The 17,079-nt window shown below is 37.3% G+C and overlaps 1 protein-coding gene across 5 annotated transcripts in view; it reads right to left on the bottom strand.

Annotated features, from left to right (window-relative positions):
* Nucleotides 1-17,079, bottom strand: part of RBMS1 (RNA binding motif single stranded interacting protein 1) — a 148,141-nt gene that overhangs the window by 32,933 nt on the left and 98,129 nt on the right. For all 5 annotated transcript variants that reach the window (XM_068407501.1, XM_068407502.1, XM_068407504.1 and 2 more), the window contains 2 exons: nt 6,105-6,163; nt 3,194-3,285 (listed from right to left, as the gene is read on the bottom strand). In XM_068407501.1, coding sequence (XP_068263602.1) covers nt 3,194-3,285; nt 6,105-6,163 — 151 coding nt within the window. The remainder of the gene's footprint in view (nt 1-3,193; nt 3,286-6,104; nt 6,164-17,079) is intronic.

Below are 17,079 nucleotides of genomic sequence, written 5' to 3'. Positions count from 1 at the left end.
ATGATTAGGTGACTCATACCTCCATAGCATTTAGACTTCACCATCTCTAAAACATCCCTTATAGATTCTCAGTTTTTTAAATTTCCATTCAAAACGCCAACATACAGTAGATTTTCTGTGTGTGTCTCTCTATCTTTACAAAGTCATTCACTATCTGCTCTGAACAGCGTAGAAACCTACAGTTATCTCACTGATTTTACCTGTGGGCTAGGGGGAAAAGAAGAGAGACCTTTCTCAGAGAATTCACTCTGACAGCAACCATTACCACTTTCCTAACAAAGAAAATGGGCAGAGCTTTTCAACACTACTCCTAGTCTTACTTAAGAATGCACAGCTCTACAAAATCAGAGCTTTTGAACTTACTATTATTGGTTTATTATCGAAGCACTCCTCTAGGAGCAAGGACAATAAATTAATTACATTAAAGAAATTTCAAGATATTAAAATTAATGAAAACAAAAATTAGACAGTCAGCTAGTTACTAACTAGCTTAGAAATAACAGTACTCTTGCAAGACAGGTATCTGCTCTTTCCGTACCTTATCTCTAGAGTAAGAGGTAAGGCATTGGTTTCGTACTAGGTCCTGAAACAAGCTGGCTACCACTACAGCTCACATCATCTCCCGATCCCTTTCCACAGCCACTTGTACACCCTGAAAAAGACAACTGAAGACACTGAACACTGGTAATACGCACTTGGAAGAGACGAGAGGGGCAATAGCCCATCACTTCCATTTTAAATTTCCATCCATTTTAAAATTCCATCCGTAATTTTTAATTCACCAACATAGAGCTACAGCAGGACACTGCAAACAGGGGTTTATGGCAGCCAGAGTCAGAGTAAGGCTTCAGCAATAACATTTCTCTTTCCCCTTCAGCTGCTGCAGGTCAGGGACTACCACCACAGCTGGGAGGAGGGCGAGAATACTGAGGAGCCATGGTGCCGGCTGACACACTGGGCACAGCGTAATAATACCACCTTCCCACGGACAAATCCAGCCAACAGGTATTTATTTCTCTTTGAAATTGAAGCAGTTGTAATGGTCAGTGGGAAATCCACTGGCCAGATAGCTGAGAAACTGTTCTCCAGATCTTTCCCTGTGACATTCAGGCTAAAGCCTGAACAGTTTCACTGCAAGAAGACCACTTCATGGCACGGACGGTAACATGCAAAAGGGTAAGATATTAAATACACAAACACAAGTAAACTTTTATAATGTCTTGCATGTGCAGAGTCTGATTTGCTAATCTTGCCAAAACAACTGTTCGGTGACTGGCAAGTCCAAGTTTGGAGCCTCCAGGAGGAGACAGGATTTTTCAGACAAAAGGAGAGTAGCGCTGACCCGAAAAAAAAAATCCAGTGGCTCAAAATAGACAAAAATCAAAGCACTCAAACTCTTAGTCACTTGTGACTGTTCGTTGTGGTACTGTTTATTGGGTAGGTTTTGGGTTTTGTGCGGTTTTTTTTAAACAATTCAAACACTCCTTCCATGTTAAGAAGCTGAACAAGCAGTTACATTCTAATGCAAACTTCATAGTTATAGATTTCCTACAGGTCACCAGGCTTGACACACACACAGTGTCAGAAAAATCAATCAAAACTGTGAGGTATGATGGTGCACATTTTTTCATTAATGCTAACAGAAAGAAATATTAGGAATATTGCAAATGACTGTCACAGGAAATGAGTCAGAAAAATATATTATGGGAAAAATTAAGAAACTATTCATTAGATTACTATAGTGAATTATTAGAGCTTCTCCATCTATTCAAGAAGACAATTAAATCAGACATCAAAATTCATTAGCAAAATGAATTTACATGATATCACATTCTCTTTTCTCCCCTCCTACCCAGATATCATATCCATAAGATGGCAGACAGAGGCTTTAAAAAAATCTGGTGTATATTTTGAAGTGATTACCTAAAAACTAAAGATTAATTAAAAGGTCTTTATTAAGCATGCATAAAACCTTATAAAAAGAAGGAAAAAAAAAAAACCCCACAAGTGTTTTCCACTAAGCAGGTATGTTTGTGTCATGGCTGTAATGAAGCATGCATTAAGTATGAAACATATGGTTTCCATTTTGTTGCCCTGGATTCCATCCAAAGACATTTTATGTTGTTAGCTTAACTGTTCTCCTCAGCTGAGGAGCTGTGGAAAATATCTCATCTGAAAAAAATCTGTACCTAATGGATAACTATAAAAGATTTGTTAGATCTGCAGCAGACTACTTTATTAATAAAAGTCTCTGAGATCACTATTTAATTACTGGATTATTTTTTAATTAGAATATAATTTTCAAACTCAAAAAAATTTGCTTTAAGAGGTACCACAAATTATATGAATAGATTATGTTAGTAATATTTTCCTTATTTAATACATTTGTAGTGGTGTTTATGGCACTCTGCTGGAACCAGGTCATCTGACCTAACAAGAACACATGACAAAATCATTACTAATTTATCATCTCCCTGATTTTATAGATTTGGGAAACTTATCTTATACTGAAAGAGCACTGCTCTGGAGATCACTTTTGGCTAATAACGTGATTCAAAGGCAAGGATCAGTAAAAATGAAAGAAAAAGAAGAAAGGTCATACTTCTTTATTTTTAATAATGCTTGGGTTTGCCCTGATGCAGAAATACGTTGTCAAAGAGCTGGCTACGAATTTCAAGACATCTATCATGGATGTCAAGATTTAAATTTTACTTATGTTAACAGAAAATATACTAAAAAGGCTGAAAACAAAGTCCCGAGGTTAAATTTTGCCATGCTGTGCTTAAAAACTCATCCCCCTTTGTGCTGTAAACTATTTCAGCTATTGACTTGTTCCAGGAATTAACATGTTATACTTAAACCATTAAGCTTGCTGTAGTTTTTACAACTTATTGCTAATCTTTCTTTTGATGAAGACAATGGAAAAACAGTATCATGAATAAATTGATAAATCCAGCCAGATCAGCTTGGAGACTTCACCATACTATGTTTTTTATTTCAATAGTTGAGATGATTTGGGATATGGCAGTCGAAAGCCCCTATTTTGTCCCCTTAATATATCACGTGGCTGGAGGACTGTTCTCTCTGTAAAGGGTCTGCAACTTGACAATTCACATTGCCAATGCTCTACTAACATGTAAGCGTCTTCATCTTCACAACCCATTGCAAGAATCAGCCAGTTATTTTAACTCACCTTTGCCATCTGTGCTTGGACTCCACTAGCCTTTAAAGCAGAAACTGCCTTCTGAGCAGCTGCCGGGCTGTCAAAGTCAACAAAACCATAACCTGAAATACAAAACATATTTAATTAACGAGACAGCAACCAGCTTATAATCAAACAGTTCATATGCTACTAGCACGGTCATTTAATACAATTTTCTTGTTGCTGAAGAGGGCCAATTTGAACTCCAAAGTTCTTCATGTAGTCCTAAAAAAACAATCTACCAAAGTCCTTCAACCTTGAACTGGTAGACACCTACCCTGGTGGAACAAATCCATTTCCATGCTCAGTCATTATCAGGATTTTGGCCAAATTGCTAACAAGTAGTATGGTGTTTGCTTTGTGTTATCTGTATGTATCTTCCAAGAGCAAATGTGACATCATCGGTTTATTTCATAGAGATCAGAGTAAAGCATAATCTGTTAATTTTTCGAAACTAAATTTCTAGTTTGAATAAGTGACCAACAAGCATCTAAGGTACACGTCATTTACTTAAAACTGGGAGAGGAATTTAGTTTAAAAGACGCATGTCTACTGCATCAAAACCCAATTTTTGGTGAATTAGTTACTTCATTGTACATACTTAAAAGAGTTAAATTTAAGACATGAGTGAAAACTCAGCTTCAGTGAAATCAAGTGAGTTTTTCCCATTGTTGTTAATGAAACCAGAATGTAAAAAATTGTCCTGAAAGTATTTTCTATGCCATATAATGCAATCTTTAAATGCTAAAGTAAACTGAAAGTTATTTGCAATAATTTCCATCTATTTGCAGTAACTTCTTTTCTTACTCTGAACAACAGTGTACGGCTAATGGATTCTAGGACATCTGAACAGCAACGTACCTTGGCCTTTACAGACACTGACCTTACAGACTGGGATTTTTAATGCAACCTGGGAGCTGGATGCTCAAGTCTCACCAAAAGGCAGAGTTTGGAAGTTACTTCCCCTAGTCGTTACTGCACACCTCATTCTGCATTTTTCAACCCCCTTCCTTCCCACCAGTGAACAGCCTCAAATATTAAATCCCTCTCCAATGTCTAAGTTGGGTTAAAAGAAAACAAGCAAAAAACCCAACAATTAAAAAAAGCCCTAGAGGAGTAGGAAATAGAATTATTTCTTCAGAACATAATAGTATTCTCTTACAGTATGTCTATACTGAGGACAAACAGGTTGTGTAAAGATACAGCTGAACAGCTTAAAGTCCTTAACTCAGGAAAAACAACTTGAGCAGCCTTGTACATCAGTGCAAGCTTATTTAACCTGCCAAGAAGCTGAAGAAAGCAGCATATTGTTCTGTGTAACATGTGGTGTTGTGGACTGTTAAATCTTGACATGAAACAGAGTGAATTAGCTCATATCAAGTTTTGTGCTGCCAAGGCAAAACCAGCTTTCCGTACCCAAAACCAGCTTTCCATACCCATGACACCCCACGTTATCAACACCACCACACTTCAGGGTGCAATATAGATGAAGTTACATATTGATATCAAGCATGCCATCAAAGCCATTTTTGCCATCTTCTAGATGATACATAAACCCAATTACTTGTTGCTCCAGTTGGTTTAAATCCCATGGTGTGTTTTTTTGGCAAGAGCCAGAGATGCTGTCAATCTTTTGGTTAAATTCCAATTAGATATCTGCACTCTGCCTACTTATGTTCCTACTGCAATTTCAATGACATGCAGTGAGCTTCCCTGCAGCCTTAACTTACTGTATATTGTTACAACAGACTGTTAGTTACTGCTTTTCACCAGCAAGATTTAAAATCTATGTTGGAAAAGTCAGCTTAGATCTCTTAAAACATTAATGTGAGAATTTCCATATTACTGACAGAGCTACTGAAGTCTTCAGAAACTGGGGGAATGGACAGAATAAATCAGTTAAGTGCTGTCACAGGTATTAATGAATTAAAATAATTGAAAAGGGCATCTGCTCTTTCCTAGTCACAATATATGCAGATGACATCAGCATACAAGCTGGGAAAAAGAATTTCTAGAAATTTCTGTTTCTGAACTGTCAGCACTCCTTTAATTGCTTAAGATGGGGAGCTAAGAAGCTATGCCCCTGCACTGCTTCCAAGTTCTGCACAAAAACTGTGTCTCAATTAATGATGAACTCTCCTCTCCTGCCTCTGCCTGTCAGCTTTATGCTCATTCATGAGCTTTAGGCTTATTAACATTGCTAAATCAGCTGACTTAATTCTTCAATTTGCTTAGAAATTATCTTCTTAATTGCAAAAAAAAAGAAAGTCTGAAATCTGATATTTCAGTGTCTGCTACCACACCTTCTCTCCCACCACGCACATCGCTGGGATACGATCTCACTGTAATTGCAATGAGTGACGAAAATCAGTGAACTGATGTATCCAGCTTATCTAAAGGACTTCTAATATTTTTTTCCAGCTGCAATTACTTTGGTGAAAATGAACCCTCTCTTTGCTCCCAATACATTCAATAGCATATAACAAAACACAATTACATGTTCCAATCCTCTAATTAAGTGCTGCTTTAAACTACTCTAATCAATGGAGCTGATTTCCACAATACGTAATTTTTTCAGATGTTTAGCACCATTGAATGGTCTTCTGTAAGCTTCCCTAGTTTCTCCAGGCAAAAGGGGAAAAGCTGCTTTTAACTCCATTTTTGTTTTTAAAACAGAGGCAAACAGCCAGCCAGCACTGTGCATGTCAGCTTCACTCCAGCTTGGCTGCACCACTGACATAGGCTGTCTGCCAGCTCCACTGGAAACAAACATATTGTATACTCCGATCGTAGGCAAGAATAAGACTGGTTTAGGAATAAGAATGGAAAAAAAAAAAGTTGAAAACACTTAAAATTCAACATTAGTGTACTTTATAGAATCAGTTAGGACTTTCATACATACCTTTGCATTTGTTTGTCGTTTTATCCAAAATAGCCTTCGTGGACACAATTTTCCCATACCTAAAATGTATTATACATATGTAAGAAAAATCAGAAAAAAGCATTGTATTACAACAGATACCCAATTCACATTATTTTATATCCTATTACCCTTTACTTTTAACAAAATGGAATAATATATACACTATATAATTATATAATGAAAACTCATACATAGATAGAAGTGACAAAAACATCAACAATTTCAAGCATGATCTTGTTCTGTTCTCCTTGTTCTCAGTAGCACAGCAGAATCACAAAACAAGGCAGAGAAAAAGTGCTTTACAGAAAAGAATACAACACAGGTAAAATCCTGGTACATATAAGAAACCACATTTTAGCCATAAGCATAGACTCTCTCAGTATATACACCAAATAAAGCAGACAAACTGCCTTGTCAGTGTTAGCCTTGCTAACTAACATGAGATGAGGAAGAAAAAAAAAGTAGTAAAAAATTTATCACGCTCTTCCCCCCACACTGAAAAAGATCAAAAACTCTGTTCTGGAAGGTGACAAGTGCAAGTCAGATTTATGACAGCTGATCAGCAAAGGTGGTAAAGAATTTTCTGGTTTTTAAAATGGAAAATTGAAATGTAAACAATTTCAACTAAAATCAAAACATCCCTCAGTAAAGTTTCAATTTTCCTTTTTTTTTTTTAAAGAAAAACACACTTGTTGCCTGCTTCTCAGCTTCTCGATAACTGGGCAGTTCAGGTGCCAATCTGCTACGCAGTCCAAAGCTGAGCGCCCAGAGAGCTAAGAGCAATTAAGCTTGGGAAACAGGCAGACAGCAATCCCAGCCATAGGAACGATGGCTGTTTCTGAAGTGCTCTGCAAAGTTTATCAGGATTAGGTTTTTTGATCAAATACTGGTGAAAACTTGCCATTTTCCTTGGAAGTCAAATCCCAGTTTTAATTTTAAAAAAACAACTCCCATGGCCTGCAGGTAGACAGCAAATCAGCAGCAGAATCGGAAATGGAGCACAGGTTTCTCTCATTCCTTACCACAACCTCCTCTGTTTTCTTGTGAACTACATTTCACACAGCGCTGTGAGTATACAAGAGCGAAACGATGCGACATGAGTTTGCTTTCACATGAGTATATAATGAAACTTATTACATTAACAGGTATTCCTAAGCACTGTGTGCTAAGAGGTTCTTTATCATTGTACAACCCAAAATGAACTGAAAATTATGAGAAATGTTATCAGCATAAGAAAGTAAAATTTGGGGAATAATGAAATTTTGCCAGCTCACCTGTTAAATAAAACTTCGACAGAGTATCATTTCAAAAATATATTATTTCAAAAGACAACTAATTCAATTTCTGCAGTAGCTGTATTACTCTTTAAAAGTTCTTCAAAATATATAAGAAGCCCAATAAATAAAGTTAAGCTTAGTTACGAGTGCTCAAATAACTGTTCACTTGCAAAGTGATAGTCATTCAAGGATGAAGCCTATTTACAAAGTACTTTCTCACTAAAGAATATTTAAATACATGTTTCAGTGTAGCTATCACTCTTTGTGACCAGTTTCAGGGCCCTTCTGTTTCTTCAATGAGTTATTGTATGGCTTTAAATAGTTGCAAGGGGGTAAAGACCTGGGACACTAGCCACCAGGTATTGGCTTCCTTATTGTATCTGAAACTGTGAGCATCTACACTGATAGAACTATCCATCTTCAGCCTAAAAATGTACAAGCGTCAATGAATATCTGTGTATACCTAACTATATTATGCTAGAAGCTGTAATAAAACAATACAAATTGCACCTAATAGCTGGAACAGGTACTTCCTTATCAGTGCCGCTTATTTTCCAAATGTGTCATTCTATTTAGAAAGCTCTATACCCTCTAAATCTAAACTTCTGAAACTTTCTCCAGAATTTTTCCAGAGTGCAGAGTAAATGTACATGTTATAAATGAGAGAGGCAAACCGTTCAGGGATGGCATTCTTCCAAACCCACTAAACTCTTGTGTCCCAAGTCACTTGCGCCCAGCATTACATTTGACAGCCAGCATTCTCCATACCCTATCCACTTCCCTAAGCTTCTTAAAGTGAAGAGCCACACAACCTTTTGTGGGAAAAAATCCCTGAAGGATAATATTGTCCCTGCTACTGTTTCAGTTCTTGAAAGCATGGAAAGTTGTGGTGGTGAAAAACTACATCAATGGGTATCTATGTAAACAAAGTTAACTGCAACCCTCAGCCAGTTTGGTCACGGAGGGGAGCCAGAGGCTGGCTATGAACTGCTTTGGCCCACAGAGGCTGATGCACACCAGCCCACAAACATGTGTCTGCATGTTTGTTCTTTACAGTCACTTCATGGACCATCTTCCAATGAGCAAGACTGCTAGTGATTTAATTCACTGTCCTAGATAGAATGGTTCCTGCAAAGAATCAGCTGCCATGGAAGACTGCCAAGAAGTTTCAGCAGTGTGAGTCTAGGAACCATTTGAAGACCTAGTATAACAACAGCAGCTATCACCAGGATATCTCCTACGACTTTCCCTGTGAATACTCCTCCCAAGTGCTATCTCTCCACTCGCACCATAAAGCGCAGAAATGCAGTTTACCCCACCCAAGCCCGGGCAGAGGGATACATCCCCTCCTTCCTCCCACGATGTGGTCTGATATCAGGGGAAATTACTCCTTGTAGTTCTTCCTAAGTGCTTCCTTCCAATGATGACCATCATGAAAATCTACTTTCTTCCTCCTGATTCCACAGTCCTAATACTGCTGTTAACACAGGCTCCTGCATTCAACTGCTCATTTGTTGGGTGCAACTACAATCAAGACCCACCAGAAATCAATGAGCTATAAAACACATTAAAGACATGGTACAAACTAATACGCACTGCCTGCTTACAAAAAGGAATACAGCAAGCAAGAGAAAACTTATATTCCAAAGTTGTCTATGATGTTAGGTCTTGCCTGAAGATCATCATTCCTCTCAAAGCTCAGGCACATCTAGTTGTCCTAGGCACCCTGCTGAGGCTACTCTTCTGCTCCAAAGCCCTACTGCGTGCTTGGTGAGATTTGCTATCTAAGGCAGAGCACATCTCTCATGGTTGGCAGAATCACTTCTACAATGACTGGTGATTGATCATTCCTTCTCCTCTAAAGCAATTTTTCAAAATATGCTTGCTTTTTAATTAAGGGTTAATCTTGAGAAATAACTGCTAATCTGGCTGGCAACAAGCAACTAGGTATTCCTTATTAAGTGCGTTATTTTTCTCCCAAAAATAACATCAAATGAATGTTCAGCAGCAATAAAGAATTCATTGGGTTTTGGTGGGGTTTTTTTTGAGTGCTATTAACACATTCTTTCTTTAGTCTGAATTATCTTTGGAGATGGAAAGATGTTTTCAGCTTTGTATCACTTTTCTGTACAGCACTTGTACCAATGTCAACTATCATATTAAGGAAGAGGGGGCCAAGGGACCTTGGTTATGGGATTAAAACGGGTATTTTCAGTAACAGTCTGTGTACCAGTGTACAAGCTACCATTACAGTACAGAGCACTAGTACAAATGTATATTTGGATAGGAGATAAAGAAGAAATCTGTTCAAAAGCCAAGTTAGGAAGATACACAGTACTGCTACTTAATAGGATAATGCTTACCACTGCCCATTATACACTCTTCATGCAGAAATGGAAGGGTAACCCCCACCTACTCAGCTGCCCTAAGAACATCTGCTGCCAGGCAATGTGAATGTCAAAAGACAACACTATACCTTTGTCTTAGATACTTTTGAAGTGGAAAGGCTTGAAGCAAAGCATCAACACATACATTTTAAAAATCACATTGTTCAGCAACACGGTCAAACCCAGTGCAAATAATCACACTGACAGATCTATTACAAATAGCTAGGAATACTTTTGACATTTAAAACATGTCTGAAGCCTAATTTTCGTGACCTCCATGATGATGAAAGAAAAGGGTCCTTAGAAAACTAAGTACATGGATCAAACTGAACCAGTGTTTATTTTTCTTCCTTTGTACATCTGCTAGTATAATGAACATACTTGCAAACGTGAGGGCGATAAGATGCCATCATGAGCATGACAAAGAATGGGAAACGAAGTAGCTTGAAGTCTCTGCCACAAGTGCTCTTTTGAGTGTTGAAAGAACTTATCTGTGTGTGCATTAGGGGAGGTGCAGTAAGAACAGGCAGTGAGAGGCTTGATAGGGTTGTCCGGAATGAATTGTTCAAATCTTTGTCCACAACAGCTTAACATAATACACCTCATACCACCAAGCTCACAGTGCTCCCCTTTGCAGTACTTTCAAACTGTCTTCTTGCTTTTGCTGTGAGGGTTTCACTACCACGTGATGTTAGCTCCGACACTAACATGCCAGAAAGATCTCTGTTACCATGGAAAGTACTTGCCTCTTAGAGCTACTTAGGTGCCCCATCCTGAACTGTCCAGATCTTTGTGTTGGAGATGAACAGTGCTCTCTCTTTGCCTAAGTCAAGTCCAGCTGTAAAAAGAGCATTCCTAGAGATCCTGCTGTTATCCCTTGCATTACTGTAGTGCTGTCAGAACTCCTCTGCTATGCAGAAACAATGCTGCATATCTTCTGTGTTTATTCTAGATTAATTTTTACATCTTAGCATCTTATCACCGCCCTTCATGGAACGCTCTTTATTTCTAAGAGCTGGAATCATGTGGTAAAAACAGGCATGAATTTCATAACAGATAAGTGGCTCTGAGTACATAAACTCACTATAAGGTGGAGTTATGAAAGGAAAGAGAACCTGGCTGAACACAAAAATTTCAGTAAGGAGCCAATATTCCCACCAGGTGACCCAAAGACAAGAGAGCGCACAACAAACAGGCAGGTCCAGCAAGGAGGGTCATGTGGGAGAGCAGATCAGTTAATCCTAAAACAGAGCAGATCAGTTAATCCTAAAATACATTGCAGTTGCTGAATGGATCCACATCAAAATAAACCCTACTTTAGACTAGGGTAAATAACTAGAAGAAAATGGGTAAAGCAAATACTTCCAAAGCAATTACTGTATATTAATTGTAACACTAAAAAGAACATGTAGGTGTAGATGCTTAGTCTGTAAATCAGCTTTAAAAAAAAAAACCGTCAAAAACAACTTTCTTAATCAAACATGGCCTTATTCAGTGCACAACATGGTCAGTGGGCACATTGCATGTGCTCTAAACGCAGTAAATTCCTGCTTGAAAGGGAATAATATTATCCTTCAGTATGACCCTAAATAAATGCATGTAACAAACACTGACTTCTGCAAACCAGCGATGTGCAACTTTTAAGACATCATCCTCACCTCCCCAAACAGAGAGTACTCTATTTTGAACAGTACGACTCAAAACATTTACGTGAAACTAATGCTCTTAATAGCCAAGTCCCCACCACAGTCTATTACACTTGCAGAGTACATGGAAGCCCAACCCATTCACCTCAACTGAGACCTGAAGAGAAGAAACCTGAGCAGTCCATGGGAAGGCCTCACCTATGCTGCAGTTCTCAGCTCCTCTATACCACCTGGTGCAAAAGGAGCAAAGAAAATTCCCTGTAACTGAGGAAAAGAGTCAAGGGGAGTTGTCAGCAAGAGCTTACTTGGTATGGCTGGCTCCCATACCTCACTGCTCTTCCAGTGTTCAGGGCATTTCTAAGCCAACAGCACAGCCAAGGGAACGTAATCAGGCCCAGCAATCTTTTCTCCTAAATCCAAAAAACACCCCTGAGAAGTACAAAAAGTTTTATCTGGCTCCCATACTTCCCTCTCTTGCTGCATCTTGGGAAAGTGGCGTACTGAACCTTAAGCTCTTGCTCCCTTTTAAGCTTAGATAAACACAGGGAGCTTTTGTTTCTCCATGTATCAAATTTCTAATTTCCCAATAGCGGGAATTCCAGAAAATAATTGTCAATACAATACTGCTAGTCCTTGTGACAACCTACTGTAATCCTGCTATTTAATTATGGGTAAATGTTCTCTTACAAAAACTTGATAAAGAAATTTATTCAATCCAGAATACTGAGTTTGGAGAACAGAATCAAACCATATGGTTTCCATTTTTAAATTCTTCTTCACCACGTCTATGACCCAGCGTAGAAGGAGACATTGCTGAGAACATTTTGTCCATGTTTTGTTTTCTGTTGTTGGAAGACACACTGTTCTTTGAGAAACTCTTTGGAATCACTCAGTTTCTTTACAGTCATCATGAACCTAAATATTTGCTACCAGAACATAATGAGTACCTACCACCAAAAGCTGGACCAACCATTTTTAGTGCATAATTAAACATTATATAAAAAGTTGCAGTTATATTTTCTTATTTTTATTTGCACAGTTAATGGGTATGCATAATCTAGCTCAGTACAAGTTGTGTTTTGAAATTGCTATAGTTTTGGCTAATTTGCTTGGTTCAGCAAAATCTCCTATACTAGCTTCAGATATTCAAGCACTGGGTTAATCAACTCAGCCACATGTGCCCTGTTTCAAGCATTGGACCACATTTTTTACTATGTGAAATAAGACTTCCTTGTGAATTTAAATTAAAGTTAGAGCTCTGCTTTGATGACGTTCTGTCAAATGGTCATGCAGTTTTGACACAAAGCTAGTTCCTTTCTTTCTTATTAATTGTCCCTTTGACTCTATGGTACTTCAGAGAAAGTCGGTATTTTCAAAATATCCAAATATCCAAGTAGTCTTCATTGTAATTTTTCTATTATTTTACTTGGGAGATAAATAAGATTTCCAAATAAATTAGAATTTCTTATTATGGAAGCCAACTACTGCTTTGATTGCCTTTACAAAATGACCAAAAGTACATTCTAGCCATTAATGTAAAGACTATTTTTGATAAGTTAACATCTGTATACTAAAAAAAAAAAAAAAAAAAAAAACACAAACACAAAAAAGAACCAGTCCCATAGATCTTTGGTGTATTGACAAGTCAGTAGTCTTACATGCTGCTGTAAATTCTTCCCAAGGTCAAGAAAGCTTTCTTCACAACCTCTCTACCTTTAATTCTTCATTTAAGTTTTGCATATTTATGTTTTCAATAAGAATCAGTGGATAAAAGCATATTTCATCATCATTACTGATGCAGTTACCAATACTAGTATAAACTAGTATTACTTTGGTACAAACCATCTTTTCTTCAGGCTCGGTAGGTTACAATTCCAGATTTCACTAAGAAGTTATCAAATGTAGCAAAACCAGATACAAAATCAGATATACTATCAGCTCTCAGAGTTATCCATCCTTAGAAGAGCAGATGTTCAGCATAATGGACATATACAGTGTGGTGAAGTGCGAACAAATGCCTTCTCAGTTTCTTGGACAGTATTAATTTTAACAGATAAAAAGCAGTATTTTATGAATATATATTTGGTTTCAAGTGTACAGGCTCTACACAAATATAACTACTCCATAGCTAAAAAGAACCAGGAACTGAAAACTCTAATAGCAAAGAGACACACAGGAAGAAGATTTTGGAGATTATTCTTTTTCAGTTATCCATTTTGTTTTTCTTAAGAGTAGTTATTTCCTGGTTTAGCTGAGGATGAGCTGTGGGGATAGGGGAGAAATGTTTTTAGAATCAGGAAATGTTTGCTTCCTCTTGCTTTGTAGAGATGCGAATAATCTCTACCCACTCCTTAGAAGCTGATTGAAAGTCATGGGGGAAAAGTCCTGTTAGCATCCTACAGCGATTTTTACGACATTTTGCAAAGGTTTTTCAATTAGCATGCTCCTTTTTGCACAACAACTTGATTATCTTAAAAACACAACCCACTGTACAACGCCCTTTCATTTAGCACAACTGAAGAAAATTGCTTTTTTTAGAATCTCTGGGTATTTTAAATGTTTAAGACATATTACTGCTGACACTAAAACAGCATTCCTAATGTGGCTTTCTAGTGTGTACTAAACCAACAGATTTGCAACAATTCCCTGCAGGTGTTTTCTCTGTCAATCTTAAATCAACAAATAAAGTAATGGCATGTCTATTTGTTTTTACTTTATAAGGTTAAGAATGTTGCAATATGTGAAAAAAAGCAGTTACTCTTTAGCACTATGACTACACAATCATGGAGAAAGAAAATAAAAACAAAAATCCATGAAGCTTGCTCCCGCAAAGAGCTTCTGGAGTTGGAGGTGAAGGCTCTCATTCTTCCCTGGCAGGCCATGAGAAGAATTCAACTGATGATATTTTGAGAAAAACACAACAGCAGTAGAATCAAAGTGATGAGAGATTTAAAACCTAACTACAGAATCTTTACATTAGGGTTTATTTGGGGGCTTTTTTGCTAATTTAAAAGAGAATAAAAAAAGCAAATTCTGAAGGATGAACCTATAACTTCTGTTCTAGGCTCTGACAAGTTTATTGGCATCTCTTGCCTTAGTCGCTCCACTGGGGAGGTGAATACAGACATTTGGCAGAACGATGATTAATAATCACCCACTCTTCAGGGTGAGATTCCTTACAAAGCCCTTAATCTTGGCCTATCCTTGCTCAGCTGCATCATGATTTTTACTACTAAACACATGGCATTTAATTTTCATTTAATCTTTCATAGGCTAACAAGATAATAATGCTCAACTTGATGGTAGGGAGAGACCAAAGCAACAGCTCCAGACACTGAAAAAGGAGAGAGCAACAGCAGCAGAAGCAGCAGAGCCAGCCTCTTGCCCTGCACAGGAGATCATCTTTCATATTCCATAGACATCTGAAGATTCTCATCATCCTAATGATTCTTATGAAAGCCAGGATACTAACATGCTGGCCCTAAATTTGTTGATTACACATCTGTTTTAACTGTAAAGACACAAGATGTCACACGCTGTGAAGAAAAATGGAATTTTAAGCAACAAACTGAGAAAAATTATCCCATTCAGTGTTCCTTGGAGCCACTGCCCCTGCAGTAACCCAGCCTAACTTCTGACAAGATGAGGTGATTTAGCATAATCTCTGAACCATCTGCTAGGCTATCAGTTCAGTAGTCTTGTTACTTTGCAGTTTATAGGTTAAGCAGGATAAATAACCTATTAGAAACACAAACGGATTTGCCTCTTAGACAATACTTGCACTTCAAAGTGTGTCGAAGTCACCATAGTTTGCTTTCTCCTAAACTGAAGAAAAAGAAAATAAAAATCACAGTAATACATTAACCAAAGTGTGTGTTCTTTCAGAAAATAAAATTGTTTATCATCATCTTTACAGTTTATGAAATCAACAGTTCATCAGAGCTAAGTAAATACTTCATAACTTATTCTTGCCTACACTTTTAGGAGCTTTTTCCGTTTACCCATTTGAAAACTCATGTGAAGTATTTCAAAAAGTATGAACTACATAAGGTTACATTCTGTTTTCAAACACCTGTTTGCAGGGACACAACTCCTCGTCGACATTAAAAATGTTTCCTGTCAACGTTCTACTGAGTTTAGTGACCTAATATTAGTGACCTAACATTAGTGAAAAACCACTCCGTATTTTTCTTATAAATCACGTGGAATTGTTCTTTAAGAAAAATATTTTACAATTGGATGGAATATGAAGTGATGTGCGTAAATTACACTGAATGGTTTAGAAACTGATTTGCTACTATTCTCCTTCTACTATAGTATATTGTAATTTATATGAAGTACTCTTACACTGAAAGCATTATAGAAAGTTTTACCATAAGACACTGACACTGAACTGCGGATCATTCATATGAAAAAAATGCTTTGTGCAGTTATTCAGATAGTCACAAACAATAAATCTCAGAATTATCATAAATTATCATAAATCAATTAACATCTATTAAGACATTAACACAGGAAGTTATCACTAAATGCTACGACATTAGAAAAAAAATGAAGATGCCTGCCTCAATTCCTGCTTCACAAAGCAGGCTGCACTTTCTAATATGTATCATTTAGCATCCAGTTTAGCAGAGCACGCTATGGAGAATCCTTATTTTACAAAAAGAGATAATTAATTAAAAATATATTTGGGGTTCTTGGCTAACCCACTTTTTGGTACTACAATCATTCTTGCTCAAAAAAAACATAAGACAATCTACATTTTCTGCAGGAATTTGCCTGTGCATCTACTGACAAGGCTCTTCAGGTACACAGGAAGGGCTTACAGCTTCCTGCAGCTACAAGATGGAAGAACAAAGACATGTTATTTTAAGAAAGCAAATGGTCTCACCCTGTTTTTCTCTTACCCTAACACTACAGAATGAACACAAATCATGCCTGGGTTAAGAGTAAAGCACTGAAAAAGAAACATCTGCATTTTACACACAACCGAAAGCCAAAACTGAAGCAATATTCTTTGAAAATAAATTATCATAGTTCCTGTGGCTCCCAGAAAGAATATAAAAAATGAGAGAACAGTTTCACATAGTCATGAAATATACAGGTTTTTTTTGAAAAATCATAATTCATTTGCAAGCAAAATAATAAATTTCTGGAATATTATTTCTACAGTCTAGCGATTTATCTTTTTTTCACACTGAGAAATGATCACTAATCAAGACAATGATTTGGGAAGATGAGAAATTAAAACATATGAATGCTAATATGTATTTATAAGCCAAGATCATGGCAGGTCTGCGGACATGCATGTATTGATTTACCACTGCTAGCTGTTTTAATCTGAAAGTAAGGCAGTATATTTCTACACCCAACCATAAATCTTGGCAAATTTCAGCCTCACCAGTTTTGCAGAGCCTACACTAACAGCTTGAAAGAATAAGACTATGAAGACATAAGAGAGCAGTTCTTGTTATTCATAATTTATAACTCCTTTCTCTTCCCTGTGCTAAACAGTACAGATCAGCTTGGGAGCATAAATTAGTCTCTCTACCTGAAGACCTTTTATTTTTCAGTTCCTCCTCCTCCATCCAAGGGAGCCAAATTCAGTCACTGTCAGTGTATAATGCATTGTCCTGTATTTTGG

The sequence above is a fragment of the Nyctibius grandis genome, chromosome 9, assembly GCF_013368605.1.
Source record: "Nyctibius grandis isolate bNycGra1 chromosome 9, bNycGra1.pri, whole genome shotgun sequence".
Classification (NCBI taxonomy): Eukaryota; Metazoa; Chordata; class Aves; order Nyctibiiformes; family Nyctibiidae; genus Nyctibius; species Nyctibius grandis.
This window is presented reverse-complemented; position numbering and strand designations above follow the sequence as displayed.